This window comes from Scyliorhinus canicula, chromosome 12 (genome assembly GCF_902713615.1).
Source record: "Scyliorhinus canicula chromosome 12, sScyCan1.1, whole genome shotgun sequence".
NCBI classification, from domain to species: domain Eukaryota; kingdom Metazoa; phylum Chordata; class Chondrichthyes; order Carcharhiniformes; family Scyliorhinidae; genus Scyliorhinus; species Scyliorhinus canicula.
The window spans coordinates 11,264,325-11,283,940 of record NC_052157.1 but is presented as its reverse complement, the minus strand read 5'-3'; the positions used below and the strand labels follow the sequence as shown (position 1 = coordinate 11,283,940).

The following is a 19,616-nucleotide window of genomic DNA, read 5'->3' as shown; positions in this document are numbered from 1 at the left end:
GGAATATCAATGTCAATTAATATTTCACAACATTAACTAGCTTCTGGACTTGAAGTAAAATGCCCTTGAATGGCTCTGGCTAACCATGCAGCACAAACAATTCTCACAGTGACGGGCGAGGGTGACAACAGGTATTCAGGTTTAGGTCTCAGCGATCGCCCATGAGCTGATACCAACCCAATTACTGATTTCTCACAGCCCACTCGTACATCACACAACAGGGGCAATTGCAGCACGAATAGGTATTAGTCTTATCCTGGAAATCCTGCCTTGCAATAGACCGGTTCTGTCATTATTGCATTCTGTGTTCCAAAAAGTTCCAAACAGTTTAAACTATGGGCGCAATCTGCCCGAATGGGGATAGAGTCCCGGGACTCGGAGCGTCAAAAAGCACCCCACTATCTCAGGCCCATCCGGGTAGATTGGGGGCCTCCGCGGAGAACTCCCCGACGAGGCCGTATTTAGCCCCGTTCTCCGCACTGAGGACCTCCACTCGCCAAAACTCCCCCGTGCAGCGAGAGATCGGGATGCCACTTCTAAATGGAGCCCCGATCTCTTCAGCTTCCGACGCAACCTCCAACTCACTATAAGGAGGTCCCCAGGATCTCCTGCGCTACACCCCCCCAACCCATGCAGGCACACCCCGACCCGATCACCGGCGCACAGAAAATGCCAGTTCGGCACCTTGGCAGTGCACCTGCTGGCTGGCAGTACCACTGGGGCACATTGGCAGTGCCAAGTTGGCACCAAGGTGGTACTGCCAGGCTGCAAGGCTGGTAATACCAAGGTGACCAGGTGGCACTGCCAGGGTGCCAAGGTGGCACCAGCAGTGCCAGGTTACCACACTGCCCAGAGAACAATCACCTGGGGGCCTCTAATCCCCGAGATGACCCCCCAGGAATGCCGTTCCGCCGTCCCCATTTGTGGAGACCAGCACTGAACGGCACTCGCCTGATATCTGCAAAGCGAGGGAATTAGGGGCGGGATTCTCCAATCTCGCGGCAGTGTCTACGCTGTCGTAAACGCCGTTGCGTTTTATGACGTCATGAACGGGCCGCTCCCAGGACTAACACCTGGAGAGTTGGAGAGGTTCACGCCTCTCCAGCTGCCGACCCCGGCGCGAACTGTGCACCGGCACCAACAAGGACATGCACAGTGGCGCCGGTGCCAACGCGCGCATGCGCCGGCCCCGAAACAACATGGCGCAGGACTACAGGGGCCGGCGCGTAAGAAAGGAGGCCCCCAACCACAGAAGCCGGCCCGCCGATCGGTGGGCCCCGATCGCGGGCCAGGCCACATCGGAGGCCCCCTCGGGGTCAGACCCCCCCCACCCCCCCATCCGCCCTCCCACAGGCCGCCGAGGTACCGCCGGCTCAGAGCAGGTTAGAACGGCGCCGGGCAGGACTCGGCTCTTTTCCTACAGCCGCCCGGCCCATCCGAGCCCGAGAATCGGCGGGCCAGCCGTGTAGAGCGCCCCACAACCGGCGCCGCGCCAACCACAGCGGCGCCAATGGCGGCGATTTTCTGCTGGGCGGAGAATCGCGTGCCGGCGTCGGGGTGGCGTGACGCGATTTGCACGGCCCGCCGGCGATTCTCCGACCCGTCATGGGGTCGGAGAATCCCGCCCTAGATCCCATGCCTTGTTTGGTTCTCAGGATCTCAGCAGCTAGCTGTCTCACTCTAATATCCTGGGTTGCCAGAAAGTGATCCAGGCCACAATGGAGGGGATTCACATGAGATCGCGTTAGATCTTCAGAGTGATGGAGAGCCGGGTAGATCCCGAAAATGGGATGTCCCGGCATCTATCGGTCATGTTGCACCGCTCTGGTTTTTGGGCGCAATACAACAGGTAGATCCCGCCCTAAGTGTATTTAGCAATGGAAAATGGCGATCCAACCTTCCATTGAGAAAGTTTGTAGCTGCAAATTAGAGCTTTCTATAGCTTGAGGGGCACCACTGCGCATCAAATGTAGCAGATCAGGAGTCTCGCTCATTCTTACCGCTAGTCATTGGCATGTTTGGAAGGATTTGCAGGTTGATACACTCAATCTACGTGGGGCAGCACGGTAGCATAGTGGTTAGCACAGTTGCTTCACAGCGCCAGGGTCCCAGGCTCGATTCCCGGCTTGGGTCACTGTCTGTGCGGAGTCTGCACGTTCTCCCCGTGTCTGCGTGGGTTTCCTCCGGGTGCTCCGGTTTTCTCCCACAGTCCAAAGATGTGCAGGTTAGGTGGATTGGCCATGATAAATTGCCCCTTAGTGTCCAAAATTGCCCTTGGTGTTGGCTGGGGTTACTGGGTTATGGGGATAGGGTGGAGGTGTCGACCTTGGGTAGGGTGCTCTTTCCAGGAGCCGGTGCAGACTCGATGGGCTGATTGGCCTCCTTCTGCACTGTAAATTCTATGATTCTATCTGGTCGACTGCATTATTAATGTATCTTCCTTGGTCATCAAGTCCTGGGGTGCGACTTGAACATCTGAGCTTCTGGCCCATAGGTGGGGCGCTACCCACTGCGCCACAAGAAGAGGTGATAGTGCCCTCATTAAAAAAACTCAAACATCAGGGTCTGCAACAACCTACCATCCATAGGGAAATCTGGCACCTCTCCTGTTCCCAGTCTTCTTCCCTTCCTCCTTCCTGCCAACATCCCACCTCATCACTCCCTCAGACTGACCTTGGGTCCTGGGTCCCCTGATTGCATAAGGTTGCCAACCCTGGTTGGACGTATTCCTGGAGGTTTTGTCACTTGACCTCCCAGCTCTAAGTGTTCACTACTAATAAAGAAAAGTTTTCAAACAAAATTAAAAACATATTTTTCGTGCTCCCATGATTTCTCTTCCCGAGTTCCTCATTACTGTGTCCTGGTGATTAATGTTTAATGTCTGGGGACTACAGACAACTCTGGCGATTTGGCCTCCCGCAAGTCCATTTACCTTTCTCAAACTCATCTCATTATCCTTGACGTTTTCACACCAGGAGTAACTACAGCTGGGACAATTCTGCTTCCTCATGCGATACCTGTGACAATTAAGAGGCACAAAATTACCACAGTCAAAACTATTTGATATATTATTAAAGCATTTCATTTTATTATTTTTATAACTAAATACAAACAGGGTCTCAACACTTGCTTAAAGGTGACAATTAAGAGAAGAAACACTCCAAGGAAACTCTCCGTGGGTCGAATCTTATGATCCAATGGATCATAGAATGGTTACAGGGCAGAAGGAGGCTATTTGGCCCATTAAGCCCATGCTAGCTCACTGTAAGAGTGAATCAGCTAACCTCAGATCCCCACCCTTTACCCATAGCCTGGCTATTTTTTTCTAATCACATGCTGATCCAATACACCTTTGGCAGCCACAACTGAATCTGCCTCCAGCGCATTCTCAGATGATGCATTTCAGATGCTAACCACTGCGCACACAATGATCTTCGCTGTTTGAAGGTGGAGGACATTGTTGGAACAGAATTCAGGTAGCCTTGCTCTGCTTGTAACTGTGCTTTATCTTTCACTGCTGTCTTTTGGATGAGCTGTTAAACTAACGTCCTGACTGCTCTTTCAGGGTGATATAATAGGACCTATGGCACTGTTCCATACAAGGCCTGGGGAATTCACCCCTGTGTCGGGGACAATATTTATTCCTCACTAAACATCAGTAAAGGTTTATTGCCTGTCATTATCGTACAGTGCCTCGGTGGGAGCTTGCAGTCTGCAAATAGGCTGTTGCATTTCTTACATTGCAACAGTGACAGCACTTCAAAAGCACCTCGGTGGATTTGAAGCACTTTGAGACACCCAGTGGTCACAGAAGGCACAACATCAATGTGAGTTATTTCTTTTGTTCTTTAGGCGACTTGGGAGTGCTTGATGTTGACCCTGGTTTGCTGGATGGGAATATTTCCATTCCGCTGCATAGTCCCACCTTGCGACGTGCACAGAAAGCAGATGAATTGGCCCCTTTGCCCCTCACGTTGCTACTAGATGTCTAAGCTCACCTGTACATGATGCTTTGCAAAATGGAGGCAAACGGGGTGATCCCAATGCCAGCCCCAATCAGCACTGCGTGCTCGGAGGTGAAGATTGTCCTGGTTGGTGTCCCATACGGACCATCAATGTAGCACTGGCAAAGAGCACAATTCATTAAAATGGACATACTTTTAAATGGAAAAGGATACAAAAAAAAACGTGTTCATCCAGCACTCCCGTGCTCGCTGACCTGCACTGACTCCCGGTCAAGCAATGCCCCAATTTTAAAATTCTTGTCCTTGTTTTATAATCCTCCCATGGCCTTGCCCCTCCCTATCTCTGTAACCCTCTGACGTGTCTCTTTAGGGCCCCTTGAACATCCTGGATTTTAATCGTTCCACCGCTGGTAACTTTGCCTAAGGTGAAAGTGCCAAACTGTGGAGTACTCTCTCTAAACCTCACTACCTCTGATAAAACCGTCAGTCACCTGACCTAATACCTCGCTATGTAGCTCAGGGTCATATTTTGTTTTTCGGTTCAATGTTGCAATTCGGGATGTCTCCTACATAAAAGGAGCTAAATAAAAATAAATTGTTGATGTGAAAAAAGCCCCATCCAGCTCTGTTCACCCACATCCACACGTCTGATTTCTATAAAATGATGTGTGACTGATTATATAAAAATATAATGCCAATAATTAATCATATGTCAGTTCGTATTTTGTACAAAGTACAAATCAGCCTCGAACAAACCATGATTAATGTCTTGAAGGTCAATCTTATTCACGAGGCCTTGAAGTGGAAATGTTCTTGTAATATCCTGACAGACTGGCGACCACCATGTAGATTAACAAATAAACGGTCTATTAAATTATGAAACTATACACAGAGACCTCTAAGGCATAGGGGACGGGTTGAGCTCTGAAAAACTTGGGTGTGGCCTCTGGATTCACATAAATCCTTTTTTTGAGGCCCTGTATCTTGTCAAAATCATCTTGGAAAACCACCTTTTTTTAAAAAAAGACGTCAAAAAGACCCTCTCTCGTTAATTTAGAAGATCTCTGTCAATTTAGTTTAATGTGGGGAAGCCAATCCCAGCACAACAGACTTGGCCTTTGGTCCTTCACTACCATTAGGTTCCAGTAGCTTACGGGCATTATTGTCATTCCTAGGATTCTTAAAGCTTCCCCAGTATAGGTGCCCAGCCTGGCTGACATACTTCTTGACATCAGGGACTGGACCCTACCTTGCAAGTAACAATATGTATGTTCACCTACATCTGTAGGGGAGGCCACCGTGTCTAGCTTCATTCTAAGCTGACTGACAGTGTACCTTCATCGTCCAGTACTTCCCTGGAGCAGAGAAACTACGACATCTTCTTCGCAGCCTTCAACACGTCATCGATGAAGACGAACATCTTGCCCAGGTCATCCCCACTACTTGCCTTCAAAGAACCGCTCAACCTCAAACAAACGATTGTTTGCAGCAAACTACCCAGCATTCAAGAACAAAGGCACCACACATCCCTGCCATGGTAATCTCTGCAAGACGTGCCAGATCATCAATATTGGTATCACCATTACACGTGAGAACACCACCCACCAGGTACGCGGTACATACGCGTGCGACTTGGCCATCGTTGTCTACCTCTTACGCAGCAGGTAAGGATGTCCCGAAGCGTGGTAAATTGGCGAGACCATGCAGACGCTGCGACAACGAATGAACGGACATCGTGCGACAATCACCCGGCAGGAATGTTCCCTTCCAGTCGGGGAACACTTTAGCAGTCAAGGGCATTCAGCCTCTGATCTCTGGGTAAGCGTTCTCCAAGGCGGCCTTCAGGACGCGCGACAAAGCCGAACAGAAACTTATAGCCAAGTTCTGCACGCATGAGTACGGCCTCAACCGGGACCTGGGATTCATGTCGCATTTCATTCATCCCCCACCATCTGGCCTGGACTTGCAAAATCCTACCAACTGTCCGGGCCTGAGACAATTCACACCTCTTTAACCTGGGGTTACCCCTCTCTCTGGCACGGTAAAGACGTAATTACCTGCAAATGCTCGCATTCAAAATATTGTCTTGCATCTTTGACTTTGTCTATATATATGTTTCTGGAACTTAATTCACCTGAGGAAGGAGCAGTGCTCCAAAAGCTAGTGTTTACAAAGAACAAAGAACAAAGAAAAGTACAGCACAGGAAAAGGCCCTTCGGCCCTCCAAGCCCGTGCCGACCATGCTGCCCTACTAAACTACAATCTTCTACACTTCCTGGGTCCATATCCCTCTATTGCCATCCTATTCATGTATTTGTCAAGATGCCCCTTAAATGTCACTATCGTCCCTGCTTCCACCACCTCCTCCGGCATTGAGTTCCAGGCACCCACTACCCTCTGTTTAAAAAACTTGCCTCGTACATCTCCTCTAAACCTTGCCCCTCGCACCTTAAACCTATGCTGCCTTGTAATTGACCCCTCTACCCTGGGGAAAAGCCTCTGACGATCCACTGTCTATCCCCCTCATCATTTTGTAAACTTCTATCGGGTCACCCCTCAACCTCCGTCGTTCCAGTGAGAACAAACCGAGTTTATTCAACCGCTCCTCATAGCTAATGCCCCCCATACCAGGCAACATCCTGTTGAAACAAACCTGTTGGACTTTAACCTGGTGTTGTGAGACTTCTTACTGTGCTCACCCCAGTCTAACGCCGGCATCTCCACAGCATATAAATGACAGCAGCGACAATGCCCAAAAGTATTTAAGTACAATTTACTGTATAATTTGTCATTTGAATGCACTTTAGACAACTACTTTGAACATTGGACCTTTTTTTTTACCTTGATGTTGCAGTATCGATGGTTCTCACTGAGCTTTGTGGAGACCTTAAAAAAAGAATATTAATTACTAAGCTGGTTGGTTATGTCAGTGTTGTATATTCATCGACATTCCCTCCCACAATCCGCCCCCCACAAAGGCGCTGATTCTTGGCAAGGTCTCGGGTCTCAGTAATTACGGCAGCACGGTAGCACAGTGGTTAGCATAGTTACTTCACAGCTCCAGGGTCCCAGGTTCGATTCCCGGCTTGGGTCACTGTCTGTGCGGAGTTTGCACTTTCTCCCCGTGTCTGCGTGGGTTTCCTCCGGGTGCTCAGGTTTCCTCCCACAGTCCAAAGATGTGCAGGTTAGGTGGATTGGCCACGCTAAATTGCACCTTAGTGTCCAAAAAGGTTAGATGGGGTTACTGGGTTACGGGGATAGGGTGGGCTTAGGTAGGGCGTTCTTTCCAAGGGCTGGTGTAGACTCGATGGGCTGAATGGCCTCCGTCTGCACTGTAAATTCTATGATTCTATGATTGGGTGTCAGCAGGCATCCAGCACCAGAATAGATGTTCTCTAATCTGTGAGTCAAGGGGATAAGAAAGCCAGTGCAGAATCTGGCTTCCTCACTATCTCCACCTGCACACTTCCAGCGGCAGACAGCGCAAAGCAACCAGGCCGGGGGTAATCAGCAGGGTGTTCCCTTGCCCGTGTTTGACCTGATACCGTTGAATCAAACATTGAGGATTCACAGGGGGGCTGCCTCCCGACAGGATGCCACTGTGCTGCTACTGAGCTGCAGTGGAACACGACAAACCCAGGGATTGTGACCAAGGAGACTAGGAGAATGGCAATTAGGGGCGAAATTCTCCCCTACCCGGCGAGGCGGGGGGTCCCGGCGTAGCGGAGTGGCGCCAACCACTCCGGCGTCGGGCACCCCAAAGGTTCGGAATTCTCCGCACATTTAGGGGCTAGGCCCGGGCTGGAGCAGCACCCGCTCCGCCAACTGGCGTCAACGGCCTTTGGCGCAACGCCAGCTGGCGTCGGGGCTGGCCGAAAGGCCTTCGCCGGCTGGCGCGGTGGAGGGGTCTCTTCCGCCTCCGCCATGGTGGAGGCCGTGGCAGCGGAGGAAGAAAAAGAGTTCCCCCACGGCACAGGCCCGCCCGCCGATCGGTGGGCCCCGATCATGGGTCCGATCGCCCCGCGCCCCCCCAGGACCCCGGGGGCCCGCTCTCACCGCCAATCCCGCCGGCACAGAGGTGGTTTAAACCACATCGCCGGGATTGGCTTGTCAGCGGCGGGACTTCGGCCCTTCGAGGGCCGGAGAATCGTCGCGGGGGGCCCGTCGATCAGCGCGGGGGGAACGCCGACCGGCGGGGCTTAATTCCCGCTCCTGCCAATTCCCGGGTGGCAGAGAATTCCGGCCGCGGCGGGGGCGGGATTTACGCCGGCCCCGGGTGATTCCCCAACCCTGCGGGGGGTCGGAGAATTCCGCCCTAGATATCATTCGGGGAGTATGACTGTGTTAAGCTGTTGCTTGATTAATCTGTCGAACATCTCTCCCAATTTGGTCACAAATTCCCCAGGTGTTAGTGAGGAGAACTTTGTGGGGTCAAAAAGTCAATGCCCTTTTGTGAGGTGCTTAAGTCTGTCCAGTTTTATTCATATTGGACATTTTTGTAGTTGTTTTTCTGGGCCATTTAAAAGTCAGTAAAGACACAAGCTCATTTCTGTGTATCTGGAATCACAGAGGGCAGGTCAGGTAAAGGCAGCTGATTTTCTACCTTAGAGGACATTGGGGAACCAGATGAGTTTTTATTTTCTGACATAAATTTAGAGTACCTAATTATTATTTTTCTCCCAATTAAGGGACAATTTAACGTGGCCAATCCACCTACCCTGTATATCTTTCAGTTGTGGGTGTGAGACCCACGCATTATTGCCCGTCCCTAATTGCCCATGAGAAGGTGGCGGGGAGCGTCCTTCTTGAACTCGTTGCAGCCCATGTAGTGTAGGTACATCCACAGTGCTGTTAGGGAGGGAGTTCCAGGATTTCAATCCAGCGACAGTGAAGGAGCGGCCGATATATTTCCGAGCCAGGACGGTGAGTGTGGCTCAGAGGGGTACCCGCAGGCGGTGGTGTTCCCAGGTGCCGGCTGCCCTCGGGGAAGAATGTGCAAACTCCACACGGACAGTGACCCAGGGCCGGGATTGAACCCGGGACCTCGGCGCTGTGAGGCAGCACTGATAACCACTGCACCACCTTGCTGCCCTAACCAGATGGAGTTTTATGACAATCTGCTAATTTCATGGTCATTTTTACTGATATTAGGTACAGTATATATTCCAGTTTAATTTAATTTAAATTCTCTAGCTACTGTGGTGGTATTTGCACTAATCTCTCCAGACCTCTAACATCCAGACCTCTGGATCACTAGCCCAGTGACATAACTACTGTGCCATTGTTCTCATGGAATATATTTTTGGCAACTAATAAATAAAAGCTTTGCAAAGGAGGCCCCATCTGCTTTGTCAGGTAAATGGAACAAATCTCACAAACCCATCTACAAGACACAAGTCAGGAGTGCGATGGAATACTCTCCACTTACCTGGACGAGTGCAACTCAAGAAGCTCGACACCATCCAGAACAAAGCAGTCCCGCTTGATTGGCGGCCCATCTACACCCTCCAGCATTCACTCCCTCCACCACCACGCACATTGGCAGCCGTGCGTACCATCTACAAGATGCACTGCAGGAACTCACCGAAGCTCCTCCAGCAGCACCTCCCAAACCCATGACCTCCAGCACCCAGAAGGATGAGGGCAGCCGGCACCTGGGAACACCACCGCCTTCGGGTACCCCTCTGAGCCACACTCACCGTCCTGGCTCGGAAATATATCGGCCGCTCCTTCACTGTCGCTGGATCGAAACCCTGGAACTCCCTCCCTAACAGCACTGTGGATGTACCTACACTACATGGGCTGCAACGAGTTCAAGAAGGACGCTCCCCGTCACCTTCTCAAGGGCAATTAGGGATGGGTAAACATTTCTGGTGCAGCCAGAGACACATCCCATGAATGAATTATTTTTAATTTGAAGAAGAGCAGGGAGGCTCGAATCGACACCCTGACCAATATTTACCCCACTGGAGACAACACTTTGATCATTGTCGCTTTGCTGTTTGTTGGAGTTTGCTGTGCACAGATTTTGTGCCAAGCTCTCTGTACCGCTGCAAAAAGCAATTTGATGGCTGTGAAACACTGCTGGACGTCCTGAGGCTACAACAATGGATACTACATCAACGTAACTTCTCTCTTAGCCCATCGGGTCATCTCAAGGCTGGTCTTGAGCACCACCTTGTGGACAACCCCTGGATGACAGGTGCAATTCAGATAATGCAATTAAAAATGCCACGGAGATAAAGAACAACAATTAATATGCAGGCATGAAGGCAGTTCCTCATGTCATTCCAGGCAGGAACAGCGTATACTTGGAGATAAAGTTACTTTGCTTCAGGGATGATAAATTTAACAGATCTTCAAATAAACATCTCTGCAGCTTCTGGCCTCTCCGGGTTCCAGATTAATTAATGTTTTCTTTTCTAATTACTTATATAATTTGCAACCTGCAACAATAACTAATAAAAAAGAGAAATGTGTCTATTTACAGGGTGGATGAATCCAAATGTGCCATCGTACCGTTGTTGTGACATCGTCAACATTAGGGTTGCTACGTTACATTTTGTTTCTATTGCCCCCAGCACCCACCGTCCCATTCCCTAAAGTACACTTCTAAATCTCTTACCCTGCTGACTTGAAATGAAAATCGCTTATTGTCACGAGTAGGCTTCAATTAAGTTACTGTGAAAAGCCCCTAGTCGCCACATTCCGGCGCCTGTTCGGGGAGGCTGGTATGGGAATCGAACCGTGCTGCTGGCCTGCCTTGGTCTGCTTTCAAAGCCAGCAATTTAGCCCAGTGAGCTAAACCAGCCCCTGAACCTTTTGAAGGAATAATGCACTTGGCTGGCCCTCGCTAACTGAATGTAACAGTTCGTACGTCACCATGAGTGCCGTGTGACTGGCGTGTGCGCCCTACAACTTCACTGCGGCCAAACTCACTACAACGCCGCCCAGCCCTGCAACCTCTAACAATGAGCCGCCAGGCCAAGGGATGACCATTACCTCCAAGTTCCCCCCAAAGTTTCACACCACGCTGCTGTGGCTATATAGTCCCATTCCTTCACCATCACTGGATCATAGCCCGAGAACCCCAGGCTAACGGCACTGGTTGAAGCACCATCACCAAAGGCACCGGGCAGGTTCCAGGTTCGAGGGTCATCTCCCCAATATCTCTGCAGACCAAAATAACAAAGAAATTCTGGCCACGAGGGTTGTTCTCGTCAACCTGACCCTTTCCTGAGCCAGCCGCGAAGCCAGTGCAGGGGTCACGGCAGGGTTGTCAAGAGTGGTTTCGAAAGGGTTGAGCCACCTTCCTTACTGTTCCATTCCTCCCCGCACCCCTTCATTTTTCTCAGGCCCCCCCCCCCCCAGCCCCCCCCCCCCCCAGCCCCCAGCCCCCCCACCCCTCTTCCGAGGTGTTACTCCAGCCTGACAAGTGTGGATTTTGATGGAGGGTCCCATTCTGAACCTTGACCTGTCCTTCTCTTTGACACGTTAACTTGAACCTAGCTGCATTTCCAGAATTTTCTGCCTGATATTAGGGGGCCAGATTTCCCTGCAGACTTCTGAAACCCAGTGTCAGGCTCGAATGATGGGCAGAGGCCTATATACTGTGCGGGAAACAGTCACTCAGCGCGATTTTCCCTGGCCTGGCCAATTAATGGCCAGAAAAGCAGGCTTGACGTCCATCTAGTTGGATGTGCTCGGAAAGTCAATCGTGGGCCATCTAGTTTGAATGCAGCAGCAGTAGCTGGGTACCATGTGAGGTGAGAGAGAGGGCACTTCAGGGGCTCAAGATCCAGCCCCAGGTGTGTCTATCACCTGTGTTTTTAAAAAAAATCCTTTTCATCCTAAAACACTTAAATAATTGCGGTGGATCTGGTGTCTAAAGATTGTGCTGCTGGTTGATGAATAAGAAAAGCTGCCATCAGCTACAATGCCAAAACACATTACTTATTCAAACAAAGAGCTGGAAATAGGGCATTCGCTAAAGCTGCAAACAGCATTCAAGTAAGTTTTAAAATATTTCGTTAAAGGTGCAAGTGTTCTCCTGGCCACCAACACATTCAACATGACAAACATTCTTACAATCATATTTTGGCCTAGAAATTAGATGATTCTAATGCCTGTTTTTTGGGTACAAGACAGGTCTTTAAGCAGCTAATGTGATGGTCAGGAAATGTTTATTTAATATGAGCCAGAGGTATATTAAGCTCACTCTTGGTGAAGAAATACTTGCATTTATATCGTGCTTCTCATGACCATCAGTTGTGACAAAGTGCTTTACATCCAATAAAATACCTTTGACGTGTTGTCACTGTTGTAATGTAGGGAATAAAAGAACATGCCAAGGTCCTGCACAAGGAAATTTCAGTCTTTTATTTGCATTTTTTTTGTTCATCTTTAAGACTACCTCGAAGCATTGACGAGTTATTAGAGAAGAGCAGCAACTTCGCTCTAAATGTCGACAAGACCAAGGAACTGATCATCGACTTCAGGAAGCGCAGCACGACACACACTCCCGTCTGCATCAATGGCTCCGAAGTAGAGATGGTCAATAGTTTTAGGTTCCTGGGGGTCACCATCACCAACAGTCTGTCCTGGTCCACTCGCGTTGATGCAACAGTGAAGAAAGCCCAACAACTTCTCTACTTCCTACGGAAGCTAAAGAAATTCGGCATGTCTGCATCGACTCTCCCAAACTTCTACAGATATGCCATAGAGAGCATCCTATCCGGCTGCATCACAGCCTGGTATGGCAACTGCTGAGATTGCAAGAAACTGCGGAGTGTGGTGAACTCAGCCCAACGCATCACGCAAGCTTGCCATCCTCACATTGATTCTCTCTACACCTCCCGCTGCCTCAGGAAGGCAGACACCATTTTCAGAGACCCCTCCCACCCAGGCATTGCCTTCTTCCAGACCCTTCCATCAGGCTGAAGATACAGAAGCCTGAAGACCGGTGCACCCAGACATTGGAACAGCTTCTTCCCCACAGCTACCAGGCTCCTCAACGACTCCCCCTCGGACTGATCTGTTCCCTGTAAGAACACTATTCACAACGCCTTATGCTGCTCTTGCTCATGTATTTGCTTTGTTTGGCCCCTTGTTCCGCACTGTAACCAATCACTGTCGATGTACCATTTGTCAATGTACTCTGTCGATTATTCTCTTTTTGTGTACTATGTACGTACTGTGTACGTTCCCTCGGCCGCAGAAAAATACTTTTCACCGTACTTCGGTACATGTGATAATAAATCAAATCAAATCAATCAATCAAATCAAATCAACACTGATTCTGTGACTCGCATGTTATTTATACAGAGAACGTACAGAACAGAAATATTCGCTTGTTACCACAGGTACAAACCCGTATTTGTTCCATTCACGGGCCCCCCACCCCTCTACACCGCGCTTTCCCCGAACCCCATCGATATATCCCCTCGATACCCAGGTCCCCTTCTTACCTCCCTGAGCTGAGCACCATCTGGACCCTCCAGTTTGATGTTATCATCCAAGGACTCATTCTGGCAGCACCTGTGGGGCTTATACGATGTCAGCTCCACCATGTCTTCCCTGCTGGTCGCCACCGAATCGTTAGAGGCTTCCAAGTTACAAAGGTGCTCCTGGGGATAGGAAAAAGCAGGAAAAGAAAAGTATCCAAGTAGCCCAGGAAGGAATGAGAGTGAACTGTAAAGTGGGCAGATGACAGATGTGTTAAGTGTACAACAGCTGGCGGTGTTCATTACATGTTACAGATACCGGCTGGGTGTTTGAATGATGGTGTAGACCAGGGGTGGGTAAACTTTTCCGTGCAAGGGCCACATTCAGAAATTCACAATTTTAAAGGGCCGCATAGTATATTAAGTAAAATAATTAATATTTTAAATAGCCAAAATAAAAGGTCTTTAAAGAAAAAAAAGCACATTTATTTGAAAAACAAAGTAACTCAGTAAGTAACAGAACAATATCAATGAGAATGATGCATCTGACTGCAGTCATTTAGCAGTTTGTTGAAATCAGGTGTCAAGTTGCTTGTGCTGATCCTTAACACTGACAGAAGCACAGCCCAGCCGAGTCAACGATCAAAACGCACGTAGTGGGGTGGATGAGTGGGGCTGCCTTATTGGTCGGTTTAGTTGGGTGTGCGACCAATAGGATTCCAGGTTACAAACAATAATAAGGCTTATTGTTTGTAACCTGGACTCCTATTGGTCGCACACCCAACTAAACCGACCAATGAGACAGCCCCACTCATCCACCCCACTACGCGCGTTTTTATGCGGCCCGCCAATGAGGTGCCCGGAATCATAACCGGCATTTTTGAAAAGCTGCCGGGGAAAAGCTGCTGAAGTAAATGCGCTTATTGAATAAGCGCATTTACTTCAGCGGCTTTTCCCCGGCGGCTTTTCAAAAATGCCGGTTATGATTCCGGGCACCTCATTGGCGGGCCGCATAAAAACCTTTGTCGGGCCGTAGCTTGCCCACCCCTGGGGTAGACTATGAGCTTCATAGATTATCATAGAATTTACAGTGCAGAAGGAGGCCATTCGGCCCATCGAGTCTGCACCGGCTCTTGGAATGAGCACCCTACCCAAGGTCAACACCTCCACCCTATCCCCATAACCCAGTAACCCCACCCAACACCAAGGGCAATTTTGGACACTAAGGGCAATTTGTCATGGTCAATCTACCTAACCTGCACATCTTTGAACTGTGGGAGGAAACCGGAGCACCCGGAGGAAACCCACGCACACACGGGGAGGATGTGCAGACTCCGCACAGACAGTGACCCAAGCCGGAATCGAACCTGGGACCCTGGAGCTGTGAAGCAATTGTGCTATCCACAATGCTACCGTGCTGCCCATGTAAAGCGGGTCTCTCTCAATTTTCTATTTCCATTGATGTCAGTGTTTCAAAAGGCTGGTTGCTCGCTAACCTCCATTTTATACAAAGCCAAGAGCTACTCCAAAAAGTCTGAAGCTCAAGCAATTTGTCAATCTCGTCATAATTGCTCAATATGTTGTTGCCTAGGAACGCACGGGAGACTGTAATATGTGCAAAGCTGACATCGCTTCACGGTCTTTATGGCCCTCTTGGGCTATCCCCCAGGCATTGCAGGCGAAAGACTTCAGTAATCGATTCAGGAAACCTGAGCAGAAGCATTTTGAACAGAAGATGTGCAAACAGGTGACTTGAACACTTACTGTGCACCTCAATAGAAATGATAGAATCATAGAATCTTAGTATTCCTACAGTGCAGAAGGAGGCCATTTGGCCCACTGATTCTGCATCGACCGTCCGAAAGAGGATCCTAACCTGGCCCATGCCCCGCCCTATCCCCGTAACCCCACCTAACCTGCACATCTTTGAACACTAAGGGTAATTTAGCATGGCCAATCCACCTAACCTGCACATCTTTGAACACTAAGGGTAATTTAGCATGGCCAATCCACCTAACCGGCACATCTTTGGACTGTGGGAGGAAACTGGAGCACCCGGAGGAAACCCACGCAGACACAGGGAGAATGTACAGACTCCACACAGTCACCCAAGGCCGGAATTGAATCCACTCCCTGAAGCTGTGAAGCAGCAGTGCTAACCACTGTGCCACCCCATGGAATAGCAATAAACTTGGGTCTGCGTTATTTGTAAGATCAGGAGTTTTGCCCAAATTTCAAATATCCTCGGGTCAGAAGGACATTGGAAAGGCAGAGACCTGGAAATGTTGATGTTCAAATTAGTCAATATAATTCCCTGCAGGACCATTTTCTCCAGATGTATAGTATTAACACATCTGGGTGCCTGCACCTAGTGGCACACAAGACAGACTTTCATCTGTTCCCCTAATGAGGTTTTTCCTGGACTATCACTAGTCTGTTGCCAGAGGCTTAAGGCTTGAGGGGCACCACTTTGTATCAAGCGTGCTGACCAGGAGTCTCTCCTGCTGTTACCACCTGTCGTTGACGTGTTGAAAGAATTTTGCAGGTTGATAGTCAACCTGTTTGGCCACGTTATGAATGCTCTTCTTAGGCCATCAAGTCCTGGGATGGGATTCGATCCCAGAGGCCATTACCCACTACACCACAAAGCCCCCACACATCCAGGTAAGGATCAATAAATTAAATAATTGGTAGGTGCAGGTTTTGTGATCCACTAGATTTAGAGGGATTATCCTGGAAAACTTCAGCGAAATCCAATGAAAGGTTAATGGTTACATTGGCAGCAGTCGTGATCGGTTTGCAAAGCTTAAATCTCAGCACAAAGTCGATCAAAATGCTGAGAGATTGCTTCCCCTTGTGGGAGAGTCTTGGAAGAGAGGGCGTAATCTCAGAGTAAGGAGTCGCCCATTTAAGAGAGAGATGAGGAGGAATTTCCTGCTCCGCCATTCAATCAGATCATGGCTGATCTCGGCCTGGTCTCAAATCCACCTCCCTACCTCTTCCCCATATCAGAAACATATCTATCTCCTTCTTTAAGCCATTTAATGAAACCTGCTAATAAGACTTCAGTTGTAAAACCCGGATCGTAGCGATCGTAGCGAGGTCGAAGTTCACTGAAAACAGCAACAGAGATGGAGGACAGACCTGCGTGCTCTGGTGTTTCTTGTTCGTCATGTTTTTCGTCAACCGCTTTGGCTCATTGTCCAGTAGCTCAGGTTGTCGGAAGTATTCAAAGAGCTGGTTGGTCCACTGACCGAGGGACCTGATATGAAGCCAGATGGTGTCTGCAAGTTGAAATAAGTGTAAACATCACAGACGTCTTTCTGTCAACTGGGACGATTCAATAAACGGTCACAAAGATGTGCCACTAGATGTCACTCTTCGCAAATGGTTTAGGGTCCAGTGGGTGAGCTTTCAACTACTCACCATTCTGCTCAATGTAGAAGGTAGCTTGAATCTGGGATCTTCTTGGTCTGTTGGGTTCAGGTATTCCCTGTTCCTCTGTGATAATGGGAGTGCTGAGTTGTGGATCACTGCCTCCTAAAGGTGCAGTTTTGTGGGTTTCAATTGTCCTCACAGCGTCTCCTCGCCTTTTCCCACACTGCGGAAGGCTGTCCTCCCAGCGAAATATAACCAATTGTCTCTATCCAATGTGAGAGAGGCCTACGGCGCTTTTAGGGTTGTCGACTGTGATTAAGGGCGGGATTCTCCAGTCCCTCAGCTGCGTGTTCTCGGAGGCGCACCATTCACTGGCGGTGGTATTCTCTGCTCCCGTGACTCGTCAATGGGATTTCTCATTGAACCCACCCCACGCTGCCAGGAAACCCACGGGCTGGGATCGCTACCGCCGGGATCTGAGAATCCCAACACCTGGAGAATTCCGTACCAGCCTCCCCGAACAGGAGCCGGAATGTGGCGACTAGGGGCTTTTCACAGTAACTTCATTGAAGCCTACTCGTGACAATAAGCGATTTTCATTTAATTTCATTTCATTTTCAGAGGCTTCATCGCATGACTTGCTCCCACCCTCCAGCCATTAGTCAACTAACACATCCGTCCTTGTGACGCATTGTTTCCCTACACCAATTGGAAAGTAAAAAGGCTCATTATCCAATCGGATGATGCTTGACTGTCTTTCTTTCACCCATTTTTTATATTTTTATACCGTGGGGAAAAAAAAATGTTGATAAATGTCAATAAAACTTTAAGGAGCGGCTACCTCAGCCATTCAGCTGATGAATGTGCAGGAATAACGTTTAAGGTCGTTATTGTCCATTGATCTCATCGAAGTGACAAATAAGGGCAGTACAACTGGGCTCCATATTCTGGGCTGGAGAAGGGAGGGTTGCAGCTGTCTACTGACCCCTACTGGAAAGTGTCTGAATATCAAGTGGGACCAGGTCTGTTCCTGGCTAATGCTTCTCCCGATGGCTGTGTGGTAATTAGCCACAGCCCACAAAGGACTTTGGGTTTCCAACTCTCCTGGATTGGCCTGGAGTCTCCAGAATTGAAAACCAATCTCCAGGACGCTGCCGTGTGCAACCCGGGAGAAAAATCATCAGGACATTAACAAAAAGATAGTTAAAAAAAATCTTTGAACATTTCTTTTTCCAAAGTATAAAAATTATAAAAAACGGGTGAAAGGAAGACAGTCAAGCATCATCCGATTGGATAATGAGCCTTTTTACTTTCGAATTGGCGTAGGGAAACAATGCGTCACAAGGATGGATGTGTTGGTCGACTAATGGCTGGAGGGTGGGAGCAAGTTATGTGATGAAACCTCCGAAAATACATTTAGGCCGGAATTCTGCAGCTGTTGAGATTCTCAGATCCCGCCGGCAGCGCATCCCAGCTCGTGGGTTTCCCGGCAGCGTGGGGTGGGTTCAATGAGAAATCCCAGTGACGAGTGACGGGAGCAGAGAATACCGCCGCCAGCAAATGGCGCGCCTCCGAGCACACGCGGCTGAGGGACTGGAGAATCCCGCCCTTAATCACAGTCGACAACCCTAAAAGGGCCGTAGGCCTCTCTCACATTGGATCGAGACAATTGGTTATATTTCATTTGGAGGACAGCGTTCCGCAGTGTGGGGAAAGGCGAGGAGACGCTGTGAGGGCAAATGAAACCCACAAAACTGCACCTTTAGGAGGCAGTGATCCACAACTCAGCACTCCCATTATCACAGAGGAACAGGGAATACCTGAACCCAACAGACCAAGAAGATCCCAGATTCAAGCTATCTCTTGCCCTAATTGACCTCGACTGCAATGGTAGCAGAAGCTCAGCCACAGGCACTAAAACCCATGGGTGAGGCAGAGGAAAAAGGATTAAGAGTCAATCCGCCCTGAATGCTGCCCAATGTCACCTGTTAGAAACGGGCAATAATAACATAGCACAACTGACTAAAATCCCAACAGAATCTTGAGATTTTTCCTTCACTCTTTCATGGGCTTTGGGCATCGTTAGCAAGCTCAGCATCTGTTGCCCATGCTTGGTGGCAGTTAACAGTCAACCCCATGTAGGCCAGACCAGGTAAGCACGGCAGATTCCGTGAGTGAACCAGATGGGGTTTTTACAGCAATTGACAATAGCTTCATGGTCATCATTCCATCTATCATGGTGGGATTCGAACCTGGGTCTCTGGATTGCTCGCCCAGCGACAATACCATTACACCACCACCTTTCCGTGTGTGCATCTGTGCGTGTACGTATGTGCGTGTAAAATGATCCATTGGACATGGTGTTGGACGTTTGAAGGAATTAAAGACTTTGTGAGGTAAAGCTTTCCTACCTATCTTTCTCTCATCAGCGAATTTGACTGCTTCGTCCAAGTTATTAATACAGGTTGTTAATAGTTGATTCCCTAGCACTGATCCCGGTGGAACTCCTCCAGTTACCGTTCACCAAGCTGAAATCATCTCTTTATCCCAATACCTGTTTCCCGTTAGTTAGCCAACTCTCTATCATGCAACAATGTGAGATCTTATCTTGCATCATAACCTTTAACATGGCACTTTATCAAATTCCTTTTGATCATGTAAAGTATACACAATGATTTTAAACTGAATGCTAGTTTTAACTTGGGGATCGAGGCTTTTTATCCATATGGAGAAGGTACAAATGAACGTAAGTCCTTAAACAAACTGTCTAATAAACAGCCCCTGGTAGGTATGTGTCAGTATTATTTTTTAATGGGTTGAATATAAGATG

At 49.0% G+C, this 19,616-nt stretch overlaps 1 protein-coding gene across 1 annotated transcript in view; it reads right to left on the bottom strand.

Annotated features, from left to right (window-relative positions):
* Positions 1-19,616, bottom strand: part of nox5 (NADPH oxidase, EF-hand calcium binding domain 5) — a 107,906-nt gene that overhangs the window by 25,394 nt on the left and 62,896 nt on the right. Inside the window, exons 10-15 of the mRNA XM_038813555.1 lie at positions 16,561-16,692; positions 9,718-9,728; positions 9,045-9,056; positions 6,807-6,839; positions 3,999-4,123; positions 2,933-3,017 (exon numbers count right to left, since the gene is read on the bottom strand). Coding sequence (XP_038669483.1) covers positions 2,933-3,017; positions 3,999-4,123; positions 6,807-6,839; positions 9,045-9,056; positions 9,718-9,728; positions 16,561-16,692 — 398 coding nt within the window. The remainder of the gene's footprint in view (positions 1-2,932; positions 3,018-3,998; positions 4,124-6,806; positions 6,840-9,044; positions 9,057-9,717; positions 9,729-16,560; positions 16,693-19,616) is intronic.